The sequence below is a fragment of the Phalacrocorax carbo genome, chromosome 10, assembly GCF_963921805.1.
Source record: "Phalacrocorax carbo chromosome 10, bPhaCar2.1, whole genome shotgun sequence".
In the NCBI taxonomy this organism is placed as follows: Eukaryota; Metazoa; Chordata; class Aves; order Suliformes; family Phalacrocoracidae; genus Phalacrocorax; species Phalacrocorax carbo.
The window spans coordinates 7,575,545-7,591,892 of record NC_087522.1 but is presented as its reverse complement, the minus strand read 5'-3'; the positions used below and the strand labels follow the sequence as shown (position 1 = coordinate 7,591,892).

General features: G+C 43.0%; 1 protein-coding gene across 1 annotated transcript in view; it reads left to right on the top strand.

Annotated features, from left to right (window-relative positions):
- Nucleotides 1-14,745, top strand: part of FAM20C (FAM20C golgi associated secretory pathway kinase) — a 60,945-nt gene extending 46,200 nt beyond the window's left edge. Inside the window, exons 4-10 of the mRNA XM_064461688.1 lie at nucleotides 27-119; nucleotides 1,908-2,023; nucleotides 10,108-10,288; nucleotides 10,898-11,007; nucleotides 12,551-12,632; nucleotides 12,727-12,786; nucleotides 13,600-14,745. Coding sequence (XP_064317758.1) covers nucleotides 27-119; nucleotides 1,908-2,023; nucleotides 10,108-10,288; nucleotides 10,898-11,007; nucleotides 12,551-12,632; nucleotides 12,727-12,786; nucleotides 13,600-13,852 — 895 coding nt within the window. The 3' untranslated portion in view covers nucleotides 13,853-14,745. The remainder of the gene's footprint in view (nucleotides 1-26; nucleotides 120-1,907; nucleotides 2,024-10,107; nucleotides 10,289-10,897; nucleotides 11,008-12,550; nucleotides 12,633-12,726; nucleotides 12,787-13,599) is intronic.
- Nucleotides 14,746-16,348: the final 1,603 nt, after the last annotated feature.

Here is a 16,348-nt window from a genome sequence, read left to right as displayed (position 1 = left end):
AACACTTTCCTTGTTTTTCTTTGCAGACAAACCAGAGAACAAGAAACCCCGCCTGACTTTTTTTATTTCTCAGACTATGAAAGACATAATGCAGAAATAGCAGCATTTCATTTGGACAGGCAAGTAAAACAGATTTGCATTAAAAGAAATGTGGAAATATTGTGATAAGTTTCTGCACTTGGCCAGCCCTGTAACTGAATTACTTTTAAAAAAGGGGAAAATGGAACAAAGGCGGGCAAGCGCCATGGCAGATGATGAAAGGGGAGATTAAAAATTCGGAAACGCGACTTGCTCTGGGCATAAGAAACCTGGCAATAAGTAATTCTCAAAAAGAAAGAGAAATTATATTGAAGAGAAGCAGGGAAATGAATTTCCCCTGTGATCTTGAAGTGCATATGGAGAGGACCCATCTCCCGGGGCATACGTAGCATAAGTGTGACGGGAGTTTGGCTCACCCCAATTAGCTCCAGGGCATGCAAATCTGAGTGAGACACGGGGAATTGTGCAAGTATTCAGAGAGGAATAATGGAGATGGGGAGGGGGTTCTGGTTTCACAGCAAAAAGCTGGGGCTGTCCCATATCAGAAGCATATTTAGGCTACAAGTTAGTGGGAAGGAGAGGACACTGATGGTCATCCCATGCTCCTCTTAGCCAAAAATGTCCCAGCAGGCAGAGTTAGTGCAGGGTGTCGTGGATACCCCAAGGCTCGAAATGGACTGCAGCCCTTCAGCGGGCCCAGATTAGGAGCAGGAATTAATAACTAGTGAGGAGGTATTAACAGTATGGCTAGAAACCATGGCATTTCACAGGCTGAGTTAGAACTGAAACATCTCTCACACCCTGAAGTACCAAGAAACATCCTTCAAAAGCTTGAAGCTTTGGGACCACAAATTGTCTGGAGGTACATGTAGTATTGTTGCCTTCTGGGTTGATCTTTAGGATGAAGGAACCCATCAGTGGGTGGCACAAGGTAGATTTGCCATTAAGAGCCATCCTGGTCAGATCCTTCAAGGATCTTCTATATTTTATTGTTGATGACCTTGGTGTTGAGCCCTTCTGCTTTATATTTTATATTGCCATTTTAAGCAGATGGTGCTGTAGGAAAAAGCATTAATGGAGTTCCTGCAGGGAGGTATGTTAAATATCCACACACTAAGCAGAAAAAGCGGTTGCTACCCAATGTAGAAAATCTTATCAGCAGACAGTGGACATAAAAATCCCACCTATGGGGAGGCTTTGTATGGGGATTTTTCTCTTTTACTGTTTCTAATAGCGGTGCTTCGTAGGGGGCTTTTAATGATCTTCGAAGGCAGGGGAGTTTGGGGTAGAGAAAGGCTCTTCACCCATCATTTGCCCGTGGGAAATATTTTCGTCTCAGGGAGATTGTTTAGGTTGGTGTAAGGGTATTAAAACAGAGAGGAGCCGATGCAAACAAATTAAACAAATGCTGAGACTGTCAGGGAAAAAAAAAAAATTACTGTTTTTTAGATCTATTAGGTGATGTTTATGTAAGAAAGAGGCTGAAATCCCATTCCTCAAGTCACTTAAAAATCTAGTGAGTGAAATGCATGTTATAACAATCCTAAAGTAGCACAAAGGCAAAAATAAGTTTCTACTGTCTCTTATTTCTGGAATTCTTTAATTTTTTCATGTGACATTGTGTCCCCATACTCTCCTGTGTTCTGCATCTGCTCCCTACTATGTAGGCAAGTCAGAGCTGATCATATTCAGGACATATTTTGTAATACATTATACAAAGGATTATCCAGTTTGAAGTTGATGGGCTTTTTACTCTTTAAAGACCAGAGATAAACGTACCTTCAGAGTGTAACGAACCTTCCTAAAACGTATCACTATCATTATATTTTAATCCTTTACATAAACTATCTCTTTTCTTTCTCATCCAGGATCCTGGATTTCCGTCGCGTGCCACCAGTTGCAGGTAGACTTGTTAACATGACGAGAGAAATAAGAGATGTTACTCGTGACAAGAAACTGTGGAGAACGTTTTTCATCTCACCAGGTAGTCTTGGAAATAACACTATATTCTTTCTATCCTGCCGAAAAAGTACTTAAGGGAACGATGTGTAGATTGCTTAATTGCTCAGATATTTCTAATAGAACTGTCTTCTAGACCTTTGAATAAAAATAAATGTGGAGACATAGCCTACAAAGAAGACTTTATTGTTTTGAATTGAGTGCCTTTTCCCCTTGACAAATTATCCACAGAGACAGGCTTTTATGTTCACAAAAGCAATGTATTCAACAAATGTTTTATGTAGAGTAATTTCTAAAGCAATTTCTTCTGTTGCTCTCAGTTTACCCAAAACCTTATTACTTAGCCTATTAGTTATTTAGACTTTCCTACTGCAATGTGATCCGTCACTTCTGTTGGTCAGCTGCATTTATTTCTCGGTTTTGACTGGAGAACCAAAACCTAATTTTCTGAGAGTCATGAACCTGAGGTTTTTTTACAACAGGAGTTTGAAAAAATCAACCAAATAGATGTGCAAAATATCCTGCTTCCAGCTCTGGGCAGAGGCCAGAGTAGAAGTGACCTGAATTGTTCCCGGTCCTCGTTCTTGCTGTGAGGGCTGGCCCCAGGAACCGATACCCCTCTATTTCTATTACTCTTCATTTTCACAACGTCTGGTGGCCCCAGCCAAGGATGGAGCTCCACAGGGAGGGAGTTTTACAAATGTGCCCTTCTCACCAAACTACACATCTAGAATAGGCAAAGATGGGCAAAGGGTATGAGAAAGTGGTATCACCTGTGTTTAGAATCTGGGATGCTGAGGTGGAGAATTTAAGGCTCTGAGTTAGGGCACAAAAATACATGCCTAAGGATGTTCTTAGAGAAAGAATATATAGGGAAATACTCAATCCAAAGCATGTAGCTATGTTCCAGTGAGCTTAACTCATATTATTTCAGCTGCGTGCAAATGTGCTTTGCTGAGCTCAGGCTGTGTCTTGTGTGACAGGCAATCTGGAGCAGAAATCTCCAGAGATCTCTCCCTTGCTCTGTGTGCGATTGGCCAGAAGCTGTTTATCCCAGATCCCTAAAGTCAAGATCCAAAGACTTAATTACAGTTTCTCATGATGTAACTGTAATTTATTGCTGTTAGCTAGAAACCAGAGCCCTGTCATTGCAGAGCTTTCTCTCTTAAGATGTTTATTGCACTTTTGTGATCACCAGTAAAGTCATTATTATGGCTGTTATTTTTAGCTTAATATTTACGTTCAGCTCTGCAGGACACACAGTTGAGCAGACAGTTATTTATTCCAGTAACTTCACTTGTAGAACACATTACATAATTACAAGAGATTTCATCTCACCCCGTGTTATGAGCGCTCCAATTTTACGTGTACAGTCGTGGTGACAGTGGTGACAGTCCACGGTGACAGTACTTAGCGACAGTGTTCACCAAACCTGATGTGCAGACATTTCTGTGTGCTAGGCACTTGTATCTCAGTCTCTTTCTCTCCCTCTCTGTCTCTATTTTTTTTGCTTGATTTTTTTTGTAGGCAAACAATCACACACAAAAGATGGGAAAAAAATCTTGTGACTGTTTATGTGCCAAAGTACTTTGGCTCATTTGAAATATAAGCCATTCTATTTCCGTTTTAGCAAGTAAGACATGGATTAGTAGGTTTGCTTGCTTTTTAGTCTTCCCAGTTTATATATCAAGGCTTAGGGGTGAACTTGAGTGATTTCTGAGAATTACAAAACTGTACTCAAGTACTGAGCAGCTTACAGCAGCCAGAGCATGGCAATGCAGAGTTAAGGCTGCAGGTTCGGATGAAGATCTTTATCTTGTCATTATGAAATTCCAGGCATCCAAGGGATGATCCAAGTATAATCCTTTATTCAAATTTATTTAGAGGCCTCAGATAAATTCAATTAAAATATTTGATTAACTATGAGTCAGGCTTTTCTGGAGAATAAAATGCTTAAGCAATTAATTTTTCTTTCAGTTTTACATTTCCTAAATCAATATACTTTGCTTAAATCATGTTGGTTGCTTGTCAGAGTTCTTCCCTACAAGTCCCCAGTTTAATTAGCCAGATTCTCATTAACATATGCCCAACCTCTGTCTTGTATTTCATACTGACCTTAAAAGGCAGGCATTAATTAATGCTTAATGAAAAAGTAATAAAGGTCCTAAATTAAGCATTTAGATACAAATTCACAAACCTAGCAGCCAGCTGAAGCAGCAGATTGAGGGCAGAAAAGGGAAAAGAGGAGGGTGCTGGGATGAGCCCCGGCGCCTGGGGAGGTGAGGATGGAGAGGGACCGGGAGCCTGGGGAAGACTGGAAGAGGTTCACTTGTCCCCTTTGGCAGATGAGGGGCAGCAAATTCAGTTGGTTTTGAGGGAGAACTGGTTCCAAAGCTGAGAAACTGCGGTGTGACGTATAGATACTTGCAAGAACCAGTCTGTGCACCCACATTAAGCTCTTGAGGCCCCTCTGGGACTCCCTTTCAGGTGGCTGTGTCTCTGCATCTCCATCCCCAGCAGTGCTCAGCAACAATTAATGGGCATGGGGACACAATGTATCTGCTGGCAATGCATCCCTCTCCATCCACCCATATACATCTCTTAAAATTAAACGAGCAGTAAATGTAATTGATTTTAAATCTCTTCCCCTGGGGCTGGGAGACCACTGTTTGCAGTGGAAATCCTCAGAGACTAAATATTGATGATGCTCATCAATACACCATATTACTTCCCAGACCAGTGTGTGAATGTGTTGGAAGAAACCTCACTGCATTTCCATGCCGGGGCCATGTCACTTGTCCCATCAGGCACGGAAATCAGGGCCTCTTACTGCCAGGAAGCTGCAGGCAGTTGTAGCTTCAGAGCACGCTGCAGAGCGGCATCCCTTCTTCCATTGGGAAGTGGAAATGGCTGCGAGCAGACAGGTCAGTCAATGCATTAGGCTGCATTCAGAGAGAAAGCAGATTGCAGAAAAGTGCACTTCCAGGCAGTTTGGACTAAACATGAGAAATGGAATTAGGTCAGTAATTATTTAAATTAATTTTACATCCTTGGCAGTAGGGCAGACTGCAGTAGCCCTGCTACTCTTACAAATGAATGGTAATTTGCTAGGAAAAAAGAGACATATTAATGATGTCAGCCTTCATTTTGGAAGTAATTGAGGCAGCAGCTTAAAGAAATCAATGTTACACAGCTAGTAAGCACTATGTGTTTGTTCATATTAACCAATTCCAAGGGATTATGGATTTTTTTTCCCTCTCAGCAAACAATAGCTATTCTGAATTAGCTATTATTTTGAGCAGGTAAAAGAAAGATCTTGTAATGCATTGCTTTAGTAAATATTCAGGATTCTTTCCAGTACTCCCGTTGCATGGGTTTGCTAAATGTCCTCTATTAACAGTCATGCAAAGCTCAGTAAAAGAATTGCTCTGCCAAGCAATTTGCTTTAAGGTATCTCCACTTGTTCCTTTTCTTCCTGAAAAGAACTATTGTTCAGCTATCAGGATGACACACAGAAAATGTGCAGATGAGTACACAGACACTCTGGTTCTTAATTGTTGTAATTAGTTGGAGTTTCGATCACCGGACCATGATTTTTTGCGTGGATTTCATTACAAATTGTATCCATTCATCCTCAGATAATGAAAATACAACATTTGCAACACCGCTCGGGATTCTCTTGCCTCTCTAGTGCTTTGGGGAAACAATTTTGTTTTTTAATGAAGAAGGAGTTTGCATGTTGCAAATTCCCAGCATTTGAACATTTCAGCATCTATAAACATCCCTCCCTTTCTGGTGTGCCAGCGCTGCTGCTGTTTCCATTTCTACTCACTCTGCAGGAGTGCAGATTCCTGGCGGCCGTTTCTTTTGCAGGTGTACTTAGGGATGGGGGTCTGTACAGAAACACCCATATGGTATGAGAGAGGAACACATGGGCTGGGCAATTTTAATGAGAGGAGAAGGACCATGCTCCCGTTGGACCTCATCTCCCCTTTCCCTCTGATTTTTGCTTTCAGAAGGCCAAACCCTGCTCTTAGCATGAGATTGCCAGCAAAGCTCTGGGCTTGTGTCTCTAGCTGGAATCTCACCCTCAGCCTGCTGTGCAGAATGTGGGTCACCTACTTTGGTTTCAAAGAGGCTTGCTACTGCACCTTGAAGTCTTAAATGAGAACTGTGTTTTTCTATATTTGATACCTCTTTTTTTTCTATGTTTTTAAGAAACCTTAAAAATGAATGTTTCCCCAGATAATTCAGGCTACTTCATCTCACTGCCTGTATACAAGAATTAGGGTAGACATATCAAGATGTCTATTCTGTATCAATCAAAGCAGTTAATTTCTTTAATAGTAGCTTGAGATACGCCATCCTTTCACCCCCACTACCCCCAGAAATCAGACAAGAGCTGTGGAGAGTAAATACCACAGGTCTGAGCCCACAGGGAGAATAACAGCTGGCAGAAAAAGCTTTGCCATTAAAAGTAACTTCTCACTAAGAAATACACTTACGGTTTTACCGCAAGTTTTCTGTCTTAATGACAGGACACATCCTGCCATCGCTTGGAGGGCTCGTTTCCCATTGCAGGCGACGGGGGCTCTGTGGGAAAATCAGTACCTGGAGGAGCTCAGCAGGTGCAGGGATGAACGCCCGGTGTGGTGCAAGCAGCACACATGCCAGCTGTGTCGCTCTGCAGCAGTGAATGCCATCACTGCCATAGCCCCTGAGCTTTCCTGAAGATTTATCTGGATATGAATGTGTGATTACTGTCAAATGATTAGTCCCAGTTGCTCTCGTTGACAATATGGAGCAGGGTTTCATTGTTCCCAAAGTTAAATTCAGAAGCAAACTATTAAACACAGTATTTATCTTCCCACTGTGCAAAATGCTGTGTTTAATATAATTCCTTTCTTGAAAGGTCAGATTTACATAGTGAGCAGCAGAGGATGCGATGGTGCGGGGGGGACATTGCTGGGCCTTTTGCTCTTTACAAAACAGTTACGGTGGCAGATAACCAAGCATTGGCTTCCCGCTGCCAGGTGGAAGTCAGGTCATAGAAACCCTGGAAGATAAATTGTCTCAGGCGATCAAGATAAGTCTGCGTAGGTTCCCTCCCTCCACAGACGAGCGGGTGATGCTGGCAGAGCTGAAGTGAAGCACAAGCCCCGCTGCAGCTTCAAATTGGTGGAAACAAACCTCCGCTGCAGCGCAGGGGAGAGCCCTACCTTCCCACCAAGGCAGCAGGCACCCAGGAAATAAAGGATCTCTTTATCTCTCCTAACTCTTCTGTGCTAGCCTGCAGCAAGCAGCATCTGTATGTGGTTTCTTGTAAATCATCCCTTGTGGCAGCCTGGAACCCCACGAAATATCTTGTCTGCAATTATTTCTTTTAAGGGTATAAATCACAGACGTTTTTCCCCAGTTTTTATTGGCTGAGAATATCCCAACCTTCCTAATGGCCCAGTACGACCCTCCCATCTGCAGCTGGCAGCACTGCCCACAGGTTCTTGGACAGCTCTTTACTTTGATCCTGAGTTATGGAAGAGGTTCACAGGGAGGCATGAAGTCCTCCTGGTTTTGCCAGGGTGATCAAAGGCAAAGTTGAGGCACCTGCATTAGCCCTGCAAAAGCTATGCCACGTCCATGCTGCAATAGCATTTTTGAAAAGGAAACCCGTGAGAGGTTTCAGACCGCAGGGCAGGGCGCCCAGGGCTTGCGTTAGGTTGGGTTGGTCTAGATGTTGACTTTACACTTCATTTTAAACTAATTAGTTGAGTGATTCCAAAGGAGGGCCACTGAGATGGTCCTGGAGCTGGTGCATCTGGTGTACAAGGAGATGCTGAGGCTTCAGATTTTTTTAACCTGGAGGACCTGGCCTGAAGCTGTAGCTTGGACCAGAGGCCTACAGAGTCCATTCCAACCCGTTTCCCAAACTGCGATTGCTCTTTTCCCATGCAATTTGTAAAAAGGTTTTCAAAACTTCACTCTCAGAGATATGAGTTGTATTACTGAGTTGCTTAAAAGGAAAAATGAGTGGGGTTTCTGTTTAGAAGTTAATAGGCACATCAATCATCGTCATTGATCTCATCGTGTGGTGAGCAGCACCAAGACTTGTGCTGGGGTTGACAGGAAATAGCCAAGCCAAGTGGCTTGTTGGCCAAGGACATGGTCACTTCTTAGCTCATGGGAAGACTCAAACTACTGTTCCTTCGACTACAATGTTAAGGGACTGAGTATGCCTTATTTGTAAGAAAAATCTTTTAAAATAATTTTTAAGAAAGGACATTATGCGTGGTAAAACACTTTAAATTACAAAATTTAAAGTACAGACATGCTGAGTTCCCCCTTCCTTATGTAATTTCTGTTCCTCATTTTCTCTTCCTTGAAGTACTTTTCTTTCAGTAATTGTCAGTGAGGTTTTTGACCACAGGGTGAATATTTCTGGACTGAATCAGGATATATTTAACTGGTATGAGCCAACCCTGTGAATGTAAATATACGGTTCGGGTTGGAGTTATTCCTGAGCACAGATAGATGGGTGGTCCTTATGAGTCAGTCACAGCAGAGGGATTTGAAAAGGCTGTGTCCAGAGTAAAGTAATCACAACTTGATGGACAAATCTGGTGGCCATCAACAGAGGCTTGGAAATGAAGAGCTGGGACAAACTGTGAAGTGGTACACATCAGCCTTATAGTCCAATGATTTGGTGTAATTCCACGGTTAGCAGTGGGTCCCAAATAAAATGGTTAATTAATACAATCAAAAATATTGTGAGACCTTATCGCTCTTCCACATTCTCTTTCTCTTCTTTCCCCAATCACAGCTCCTTTCCCTGTTTCTCCCTCCCTCCTGTTATCTCCATAGCACCGAGGCCAGTATTGCTCCCTGTCGTCTTGACTCGTCGTCTCCCTTGCGTCACCCGCCAGCAGTGTACCATCTCCACGGGGTGCTTTGCTGGCCATAGGTTGGATGTGGACCGGGGGGATGTCATAGCACTGTGCAGGGCGGCATGCTGCAGGGCATTGCTGCAGTGAAAACCCACCATCTTACCTATACGAGCCACGGGATCGTCTGTGGCAGGCAGAAAATCACCCCCTCTATTCACCAGCCCTTCCTGCCTCATTTATACTGATCCTGCCCAAAGGAAGAGTAGCTCAGAAGCAATATTTGAATTTAGAAGCCTTGTGGGGAATTAGGCAGCAATGTGACTTCTCGGCTTCATGCATTACCATAAGGAAAGGGCACAGTCTTCCTCTAATGACATTTTATGTGCATAAAGCAATGTCAGAAGAGTTGTAGCACACTGACAAGATCAGCATTGTGCTCCTGTTCTTGTTCATACTCCAGCGTTGGTGGGGTTTGGGGATGAGCTGCGTTCTCCCACCTCCAGTGAATTCATGTGGGAAGTGGGTTCTTATAAAGAGGTGGGTGTTCCCGTTGGTACAGAAATACGTGGTGGCAGCTTTGGGTAGGTTTTAAGGTAACACATGCTCCAAAACCTGGTACAGGTTCTTTTTCTGTGGTTGTTGGAGAACCGTGATGTGTGGAGGAAGAGATTTGTGTTTGGGATGTGTGCTGACAGAGTTACATCTGTGCTATTTCCACCTTCCACACACACTCCCACATGAGTCTTCATGGTAAATAATTCTCCTCAGTAAAACTGCCAGTTTTTCTCATACCAGCAAGTAAATGAATGAAGTGTTGTTTGTTCTTAAAAAATGAGCCAAGATTTTGAAAGGTGACTTAATTTTGGGCACATGCCACTTGTTCAGTTGTGGGATCTGGGATTCCAGCCCGGGGTAACAAATATATCCCAGAGGATGTATCAGTCTGAGAAAATGAAAGGAAAAGGGAAAGGATTAAAAAAAAACAACTGTGTTTTTGGAATATAAATAGACTAGAAACAGTCACAGAGAGCTCAGCAGAGGGTGTGATCCCAACCACTGAAATCAATGTCTTTCTAGTGGTTTCCGTGGAAGAAAACTATATGTGGTAACAGGGTTTGGGTCTGAGATTTATTTCTGCTCATGTTCCTTCACATACATTAGTGTTTTTATGAATTCTTGAACTCTAATTTAAGAGTAAGTGTTAAAACTCTTCTCCTTCATTTGCCAGCCAACAACATCTGCTTCTACGGGGAATGTTCCTACTACTGCTCGACTGAGCACGCCCTCTGTGGAAAACCAGATCAGATCGAAGGGTCTCTGGCTGCTTTCCTACCTGATTTGTCTTTAGCTAAAAGGAAAACCTGGAGAAACCCTTGGAGACGTTCCTACCACAAGCGCAAGAAAGCAGAGTGAGTAGCGGTGAGCAAGGGCTCACCAGCTGCAAAGGGCGATAGGAAAACAGAACAGTGCTGCAGTTACTGCCCTTGCCTGACCTAAAGCATCGAGCTTAGGAGAGCATCGGCATTTCTTCAGCGGGTCCAGCTCCTGGGAAGGGACAGAGTACTTACGCTTGCAAGGAGCTCCAGCTTATGGTCCTGAACCTGAAAGGACCTTCAATGGCATAATTCCCTCGTAGGACAGATACCTCCAGTTGCTTTGACAGCATGCAACAGGACCTGTCTAAGTCCTATCAGAGGGAGAAAGATTCACTGCTATCAGCAGCCCTAAACAAGTCTCAGATGTTTTCATCATATGACTGATGGTGCAGCTGGTCTCCTAAATCTTGAAGCTATTAGCCAGATAGTTTTCAATCCTGTGATTTTCTTCCTTTTTCATCAGTCACAGTCTTTATCGGTTGCCTGCATTACTGGAAGCGGCCTGAAAAATTTGCTGCCTCTACCTGACCCTGCCCTCAATCAATCATGATTCTACAACTAGATCTTTGCAAAATAACATTTTTTTTAATACTCAGTAAGCTTTGTATGTCACATAAAATATCAAAATATTGGCTTTTCCAGATGGGAAGTTGATCCAGATTATTGTGAAGAGGTTAAACAAACACCCCCGTATGACAGTGGGACCAGAATTCTGGATATAATGGATATGACAGTTTTTGATTTCCTAATGGGTATGTTTCATCTCTTTCAAAAATTAAATGCAACATTTAATTAGAATAAGAACCATTTCTTTCTACACCACTCTGCATAGCTCAGCAGTTTGCTAAAGCGTGGCTGAAGCTGCATTTACTGTATGTGCTGTTCTAGATGATGATGAGAAAATGCAGATTTACATGGTTATGTATTCCCATCAGTGCAGATTAAAGGAACAAAGATGTTCAGGAATGCAGAGTGATGATGAATGCAGGTCACGCTAGTCTCCTTCACAACAGTTAAGGGCTTCACAGTTGGCTTTAGTGAGTGCTTTACTATTGTAATGTATGGCTCCTGGGTGCACATGCAAGGACTGTTCATTATTGGCACATTGTTTTCAACCTGCAGTACTACTCACTGCTGCTTGTCCTATAAACTGTCAGAGGGGATAAAAAAAACAAGAGGTGTTGCTTTGTCACAAAGGTAACTGGTATGTATCAGGAACATTTTTTTTTTATGTTTAGTCAACCCGATCAGAATAAAATAATTATTAACAAGCAGGTAATAGTGACCTATTCCAAGCCTATTCAGTGGTTAACACTGAGACATTTTCATATGAAACCTGTTCTGCGGCAGCTAATACACCTGTAAGGTGCCAACATACACGATCCTCGGACACATGCCAGCATGGCCATACCCTCTGCTATTGCCACTACTGAGATTTCTGCAATATGCTGCAGCAGGAGCCTATGTGGCATCTGTAAGTGGCTCAAGACGCCCGCCCTGAAGACAAAATTCATAGCTTGGCACTGGTACTCTGCACATTGGCCTGAAAAAGCAGATAACATGTCTGCCTGTCATGGGTGCCCAAAGAGAGCTGTTCAGCTGTACCACTGCAGTAGCATCCTGATCCGTGTGTTAGAGCCTTAATATCGCTTGGCTTTCCAGGCAGTCAGAAATATGGACAAAGTTCTTATTAGGGGAAAAAACAGGATGTATGGTCGTGGTTCAGAAAGTTTAATACAATATTAGCAAAGTCATGGATTAACATCCCTGTTTGAAGGACGCATTTTCCCCTCCCTAAGCTAAGCCTCGCACACGTACCAGGGCTGCTGTGCAAGCCGTACTGACCGAGGGCTGGAGCAGCAGGGCGCATTTTCACCAGTGAAGCTCTGCTGGCTTAGGACATAGCTACCTCATGGATGACCAGGCTCCCTGAGCGGTTGAGATGCCATCGTACCTGAGAGGGATTTCCTTGGCACATCCCAGGAGAGGTTGCTGGAGGGTGGGAAGGTTTGTTTAGCCTCCTGATGGGTCCTCTAGAGCTTAAGTGTAAAAGTTACAGAAAGCTTGAAAAGCTCCCAGAGGTGTAACAGCCCACCTTCCAGCATTGCACACTTTGGGCTTTCCACCGTAGCAGCAAATGAGCTCAGCAGACCCGTTGCTTTCTCTGCCTCACGCAGCCGTCGTGTTTGGGGAGCGCTGGGCGTCTCGCTGATCTGTAGCTTTTGTATTGCCCTGACCTGCAGGCTCAGCAGCAAGCCAGAGTGAGAGCGGCCTTCTTTTCTCTTTATTCTGTAGGTAACATGGATCGACATCACTATGAAACCTTTGAGAAGTTTGGCAATGAAACATTTATTATCCACTTAGATAATGGAAGAGGGTAAATACCATTAATAATCTTTCTGGGGAAAAAAAAGAAAAAAGTTAGTCTTTCAAACAGCCTTTGTCATGTTCTTGCTCTTATCTTTAAATAGGTTTGGAAAATATTCCCACGATGAACTTTCCATATTGGTGCCTTTAAACCAGTGCTGCAGGTACGTTTCATCTCCAGAGTTGTTTCCCATTTTATACGGTTGTTTCCGCTAACAGGACTGACATGTTCAAGTGAATCTTTTATTGCGTACCATGGAGAGGAGATGTTGTGATCCTGCCCAGTGAGCCTGACCCGAGCTAGCCCTGGGCATTGGCACCGACACGTTAAGTGCTTTGTTGAGATCAGGACCTTGCAGAAGCGTGGCGGTGAGCTGCTGTGAGAGACGCTTTATTAAGACAAAATACGTGTTCCGTTGAAGCCAAGTGGCAAAACTTTCCCCAGCTTGTTCAGGTGTTTCACAACGGCTTTCCATGGTGCCCTTGGCCAGGGTTTTCAGAGAGGACGGGTGGTATTTAGGGTTTCCGCTTTGCACGGCCGGGACGCAGGGTGAGCTCTGTGTCTGTGGAGGCTCTGGGCACCCCTGCAGGGTGAGCTAGCGGGAGCCTCTGCGGCCACCGCCCGCGCCCCGCCTCGGTGCCACGTGCACCGTGCGCCTCAGTGCCACGGTGGACGTGACCCCGCGTGTGCTGCACCTGAGCCAGCCAGTGCCTTACCCAGCCGAGGAGCGTGAAGGCTCTCTGCACCTGGCTCTAGAGCTGTGCTCCAAAACCTTTAAGGGCTCCCAGAGATCACTGGCCAGGTGACAATGCAAGCTGCTCATTAGGCCTGTGACAGTGCCTGCTTTTCATCGTTTCGGATCACATAATAAGGTTTTTATGCTGTTGTCGCTAAGCTGACTATAAGCCTTTTAGCCCTGTCAAGATCAATAGTGATGAAAATACTGATTTGCATTTTTTTTTCTTCTTTCTCTCAGAATAAGGAAGTCTACCTATCTGCGATTACAGTTGTTAGCCAAGGAGGAATACAAACTCAGTCTCTTGATGAAGGAATCTTTACTAAAAGATAAAATAGCTCCCATTCTCTACCAGCCTCACTTGGAGGCGATGGACAGGCGGCTGCGGATTGTCCTCAAGGCTGTTAGTGACTGTATAGAAAAGGATGGTTATGACAATGTGGTTGAAAATGACTTTAACACTGATGTTAACACTGGTACGACTGAGAGGTAGTGAAATCGCAAGACTACGTTTTTACCAGCCAAGTAAAGAAGATTCAAAGGGGGGGGGGGGGGGGAAGTCTTGCAAAAGACTGTATATGCCACTTTGTGAATTCAGTGAATTCAGAAATGAGATATAATTGTTCCCAAAGTAGTAAAGTGTAGACTCTGCAAAGGCTTAGTTCATTAAGAAAAATAAGTCTAATGTGATGCTTTTCATTAGTTCCTAAAGAGAGATTATGAAAAGATTCATAAAATACTCAGCTCATTGACAGACAACAGTCTGATAGCAAAACACCTCCTGTCCTTTTTGTATAGAAAGGAGGCCTTTACTTAATATTTTGTATTTATATATGGTATATCTATGAAAACCCAGACCTACCTACCAAATTTAACTAAGAGAGACGGCATAGTTTTGTGACTCACACTTTATTTGTGGTGACAGTCCACTTAGTATTTTGTGTTAACCCTTTAAGTGCTCTAATCCACTGTATCTTATTTAAATTGAATGCTTTTTTCCCCAGCTACTTAGCATTTAAAGGGTTAAGGCATTATTAACTTTTAAAGGCAAAAAATAAAAATTATAATTATAATAATAAATACAGTGGTTACCAGAAGGGAATTTCACTAATTGTGCATTGACAGGAATACTTGAATGTTGGTTTTACAAAGTGATGTAAAATGACAAGTTGTACTATTTGTCCATAAGGAGCTGGCAGCTCTTATCTTTCTAGACTATCATAGCTGAGCTGCTACTTTTCAACTTTGCTTTTGATAGTTTTGTGTAAATATATACATATATGGGTAAAAAGCTGCTTTCAGCAGCTCTAGGCTTACTTTTGCAGCATTTTTGTGGAATTGTTTGCAACGTGGTAAAAGTGCAATAAATATATGGCAAAATGTGTAGCCATTGTGTCTAAATGGATTCATTCTTCACTGGAAATCTTCTTCAGAGCAAAGCTGTGCACAATAGCCAAGCATTCCAGAAGTAGTAGTTTAAATTGCTGGTTCCCTTTTGTAGCAACAGCAAGTCAAGCTAAAGCAGGGAATTGGTGATTAATATACGTTACAACTCCAATAAGGGCTATGGTGTTGAAAATGGCTAATCTTTCGTATGAAAGCATTGTTTTGACTATCATTTCAACATACTTTCCTCATGCAATTATAGCTGTAGAGCAACACCTCTAAAAGATTATGGCTTGACACACTGCCCAGAGGATTTAGGTACATCAGTTCCTCTGACTTGGGTAGCAAAAGCCCTTGCACAACCCAGAAAATCTCAGCCTACATTAGCTAGAAACATAATATTCTCAACCAAATAATTTTGAATCATATACAGCTAAGTTCATGTAGTATGTGTGGAGACTTTCAGCCCAAAAGCAAGCTATAAATCGAACAAGTGGCTGCATTTGACTTGTGAAAACATGGTGTGGTACAGAAGGAATCCCTCATCGCTCTTTTGGGCGAGGAGAGAATTTATTATGACAATATTCATCACAACTATAATTCAAAGCTGTCATTTGTTTCATTTCATGTCTTTCTTCTCAGGGATTTATAAACATGTACTTTAAAAGCTTGTAGCCAGATAGACTAAAATGTAGGCATTTCAGCATATTAAAATTATGAATGAGAGAAAGAGCTGCTATGTAGTCTCATTCACTTCTTAGGTTGATATATTATCACTAAAAACATATGTCTTCTACTATTTTATGGCCCATTTCAAATTCCCATGACTCTCACATACGTGGTGTACAAAGACAACAGAACATCTCAGATTATACAACTGTCCGTGAACTTTGAAAATTTCTGTATTGCCCCATGGCTTTTTTTCACGAAGTCTGGCCTGTGGTAGCAAGGATGTCTGTAACGCAGTACCTGCACTGCGGCGCTCTCTCCCCGTGAGCCAAAAATCCCAAAACATGAGACTGTAAAAAGGTGAAATGGGTGATATTATCCTTGCTTTATCCTCAGTGCCTGGCTGTGGTTCCCCTGCAGGTGCAGCTTTTTCTCGCTATGAGATTGTGCCAGGACAGCAGGCAGGAGCTATGAAATCACCTCCCTAGCACAGCTCTGCTTTGTACTTCTGGGGTCAGGTCAGCCAGGGGCTCTGGGTCTGCAAACCCGGTTTTCTTTTGGAAAGCAGCACTTGGCAGCCTCTAAGCTCATAGAGGAGCAGGTACAGCAAAGGTTTTTGTTCTTTAGAAGCTAAGTTGCAGGTCAGGAGCTTCTGGCAGGGTGGTTCAAGCTGAAGGTCTCTGCAGAAGGCTGCCTGGTGCTGTCAGGGATATAAACATAGTGTTATGAACCCAATTCTGTATTTCTATAAGCAGAATTAGTACTGTTTCTGTCAAATAATTAACTAAAGGTCACTCATCCTTGCTATATTGTAACCAGCTCTGTAGGGCCCCCAGTCTCTTTCTTAACTTTGATTCCCCTTGCAAGCTCAGTGCTATGGCTCTCTAGACCTGTCAAAATTCTTCGTGTCTCCAGTCTTAAACCAGGTATGCAG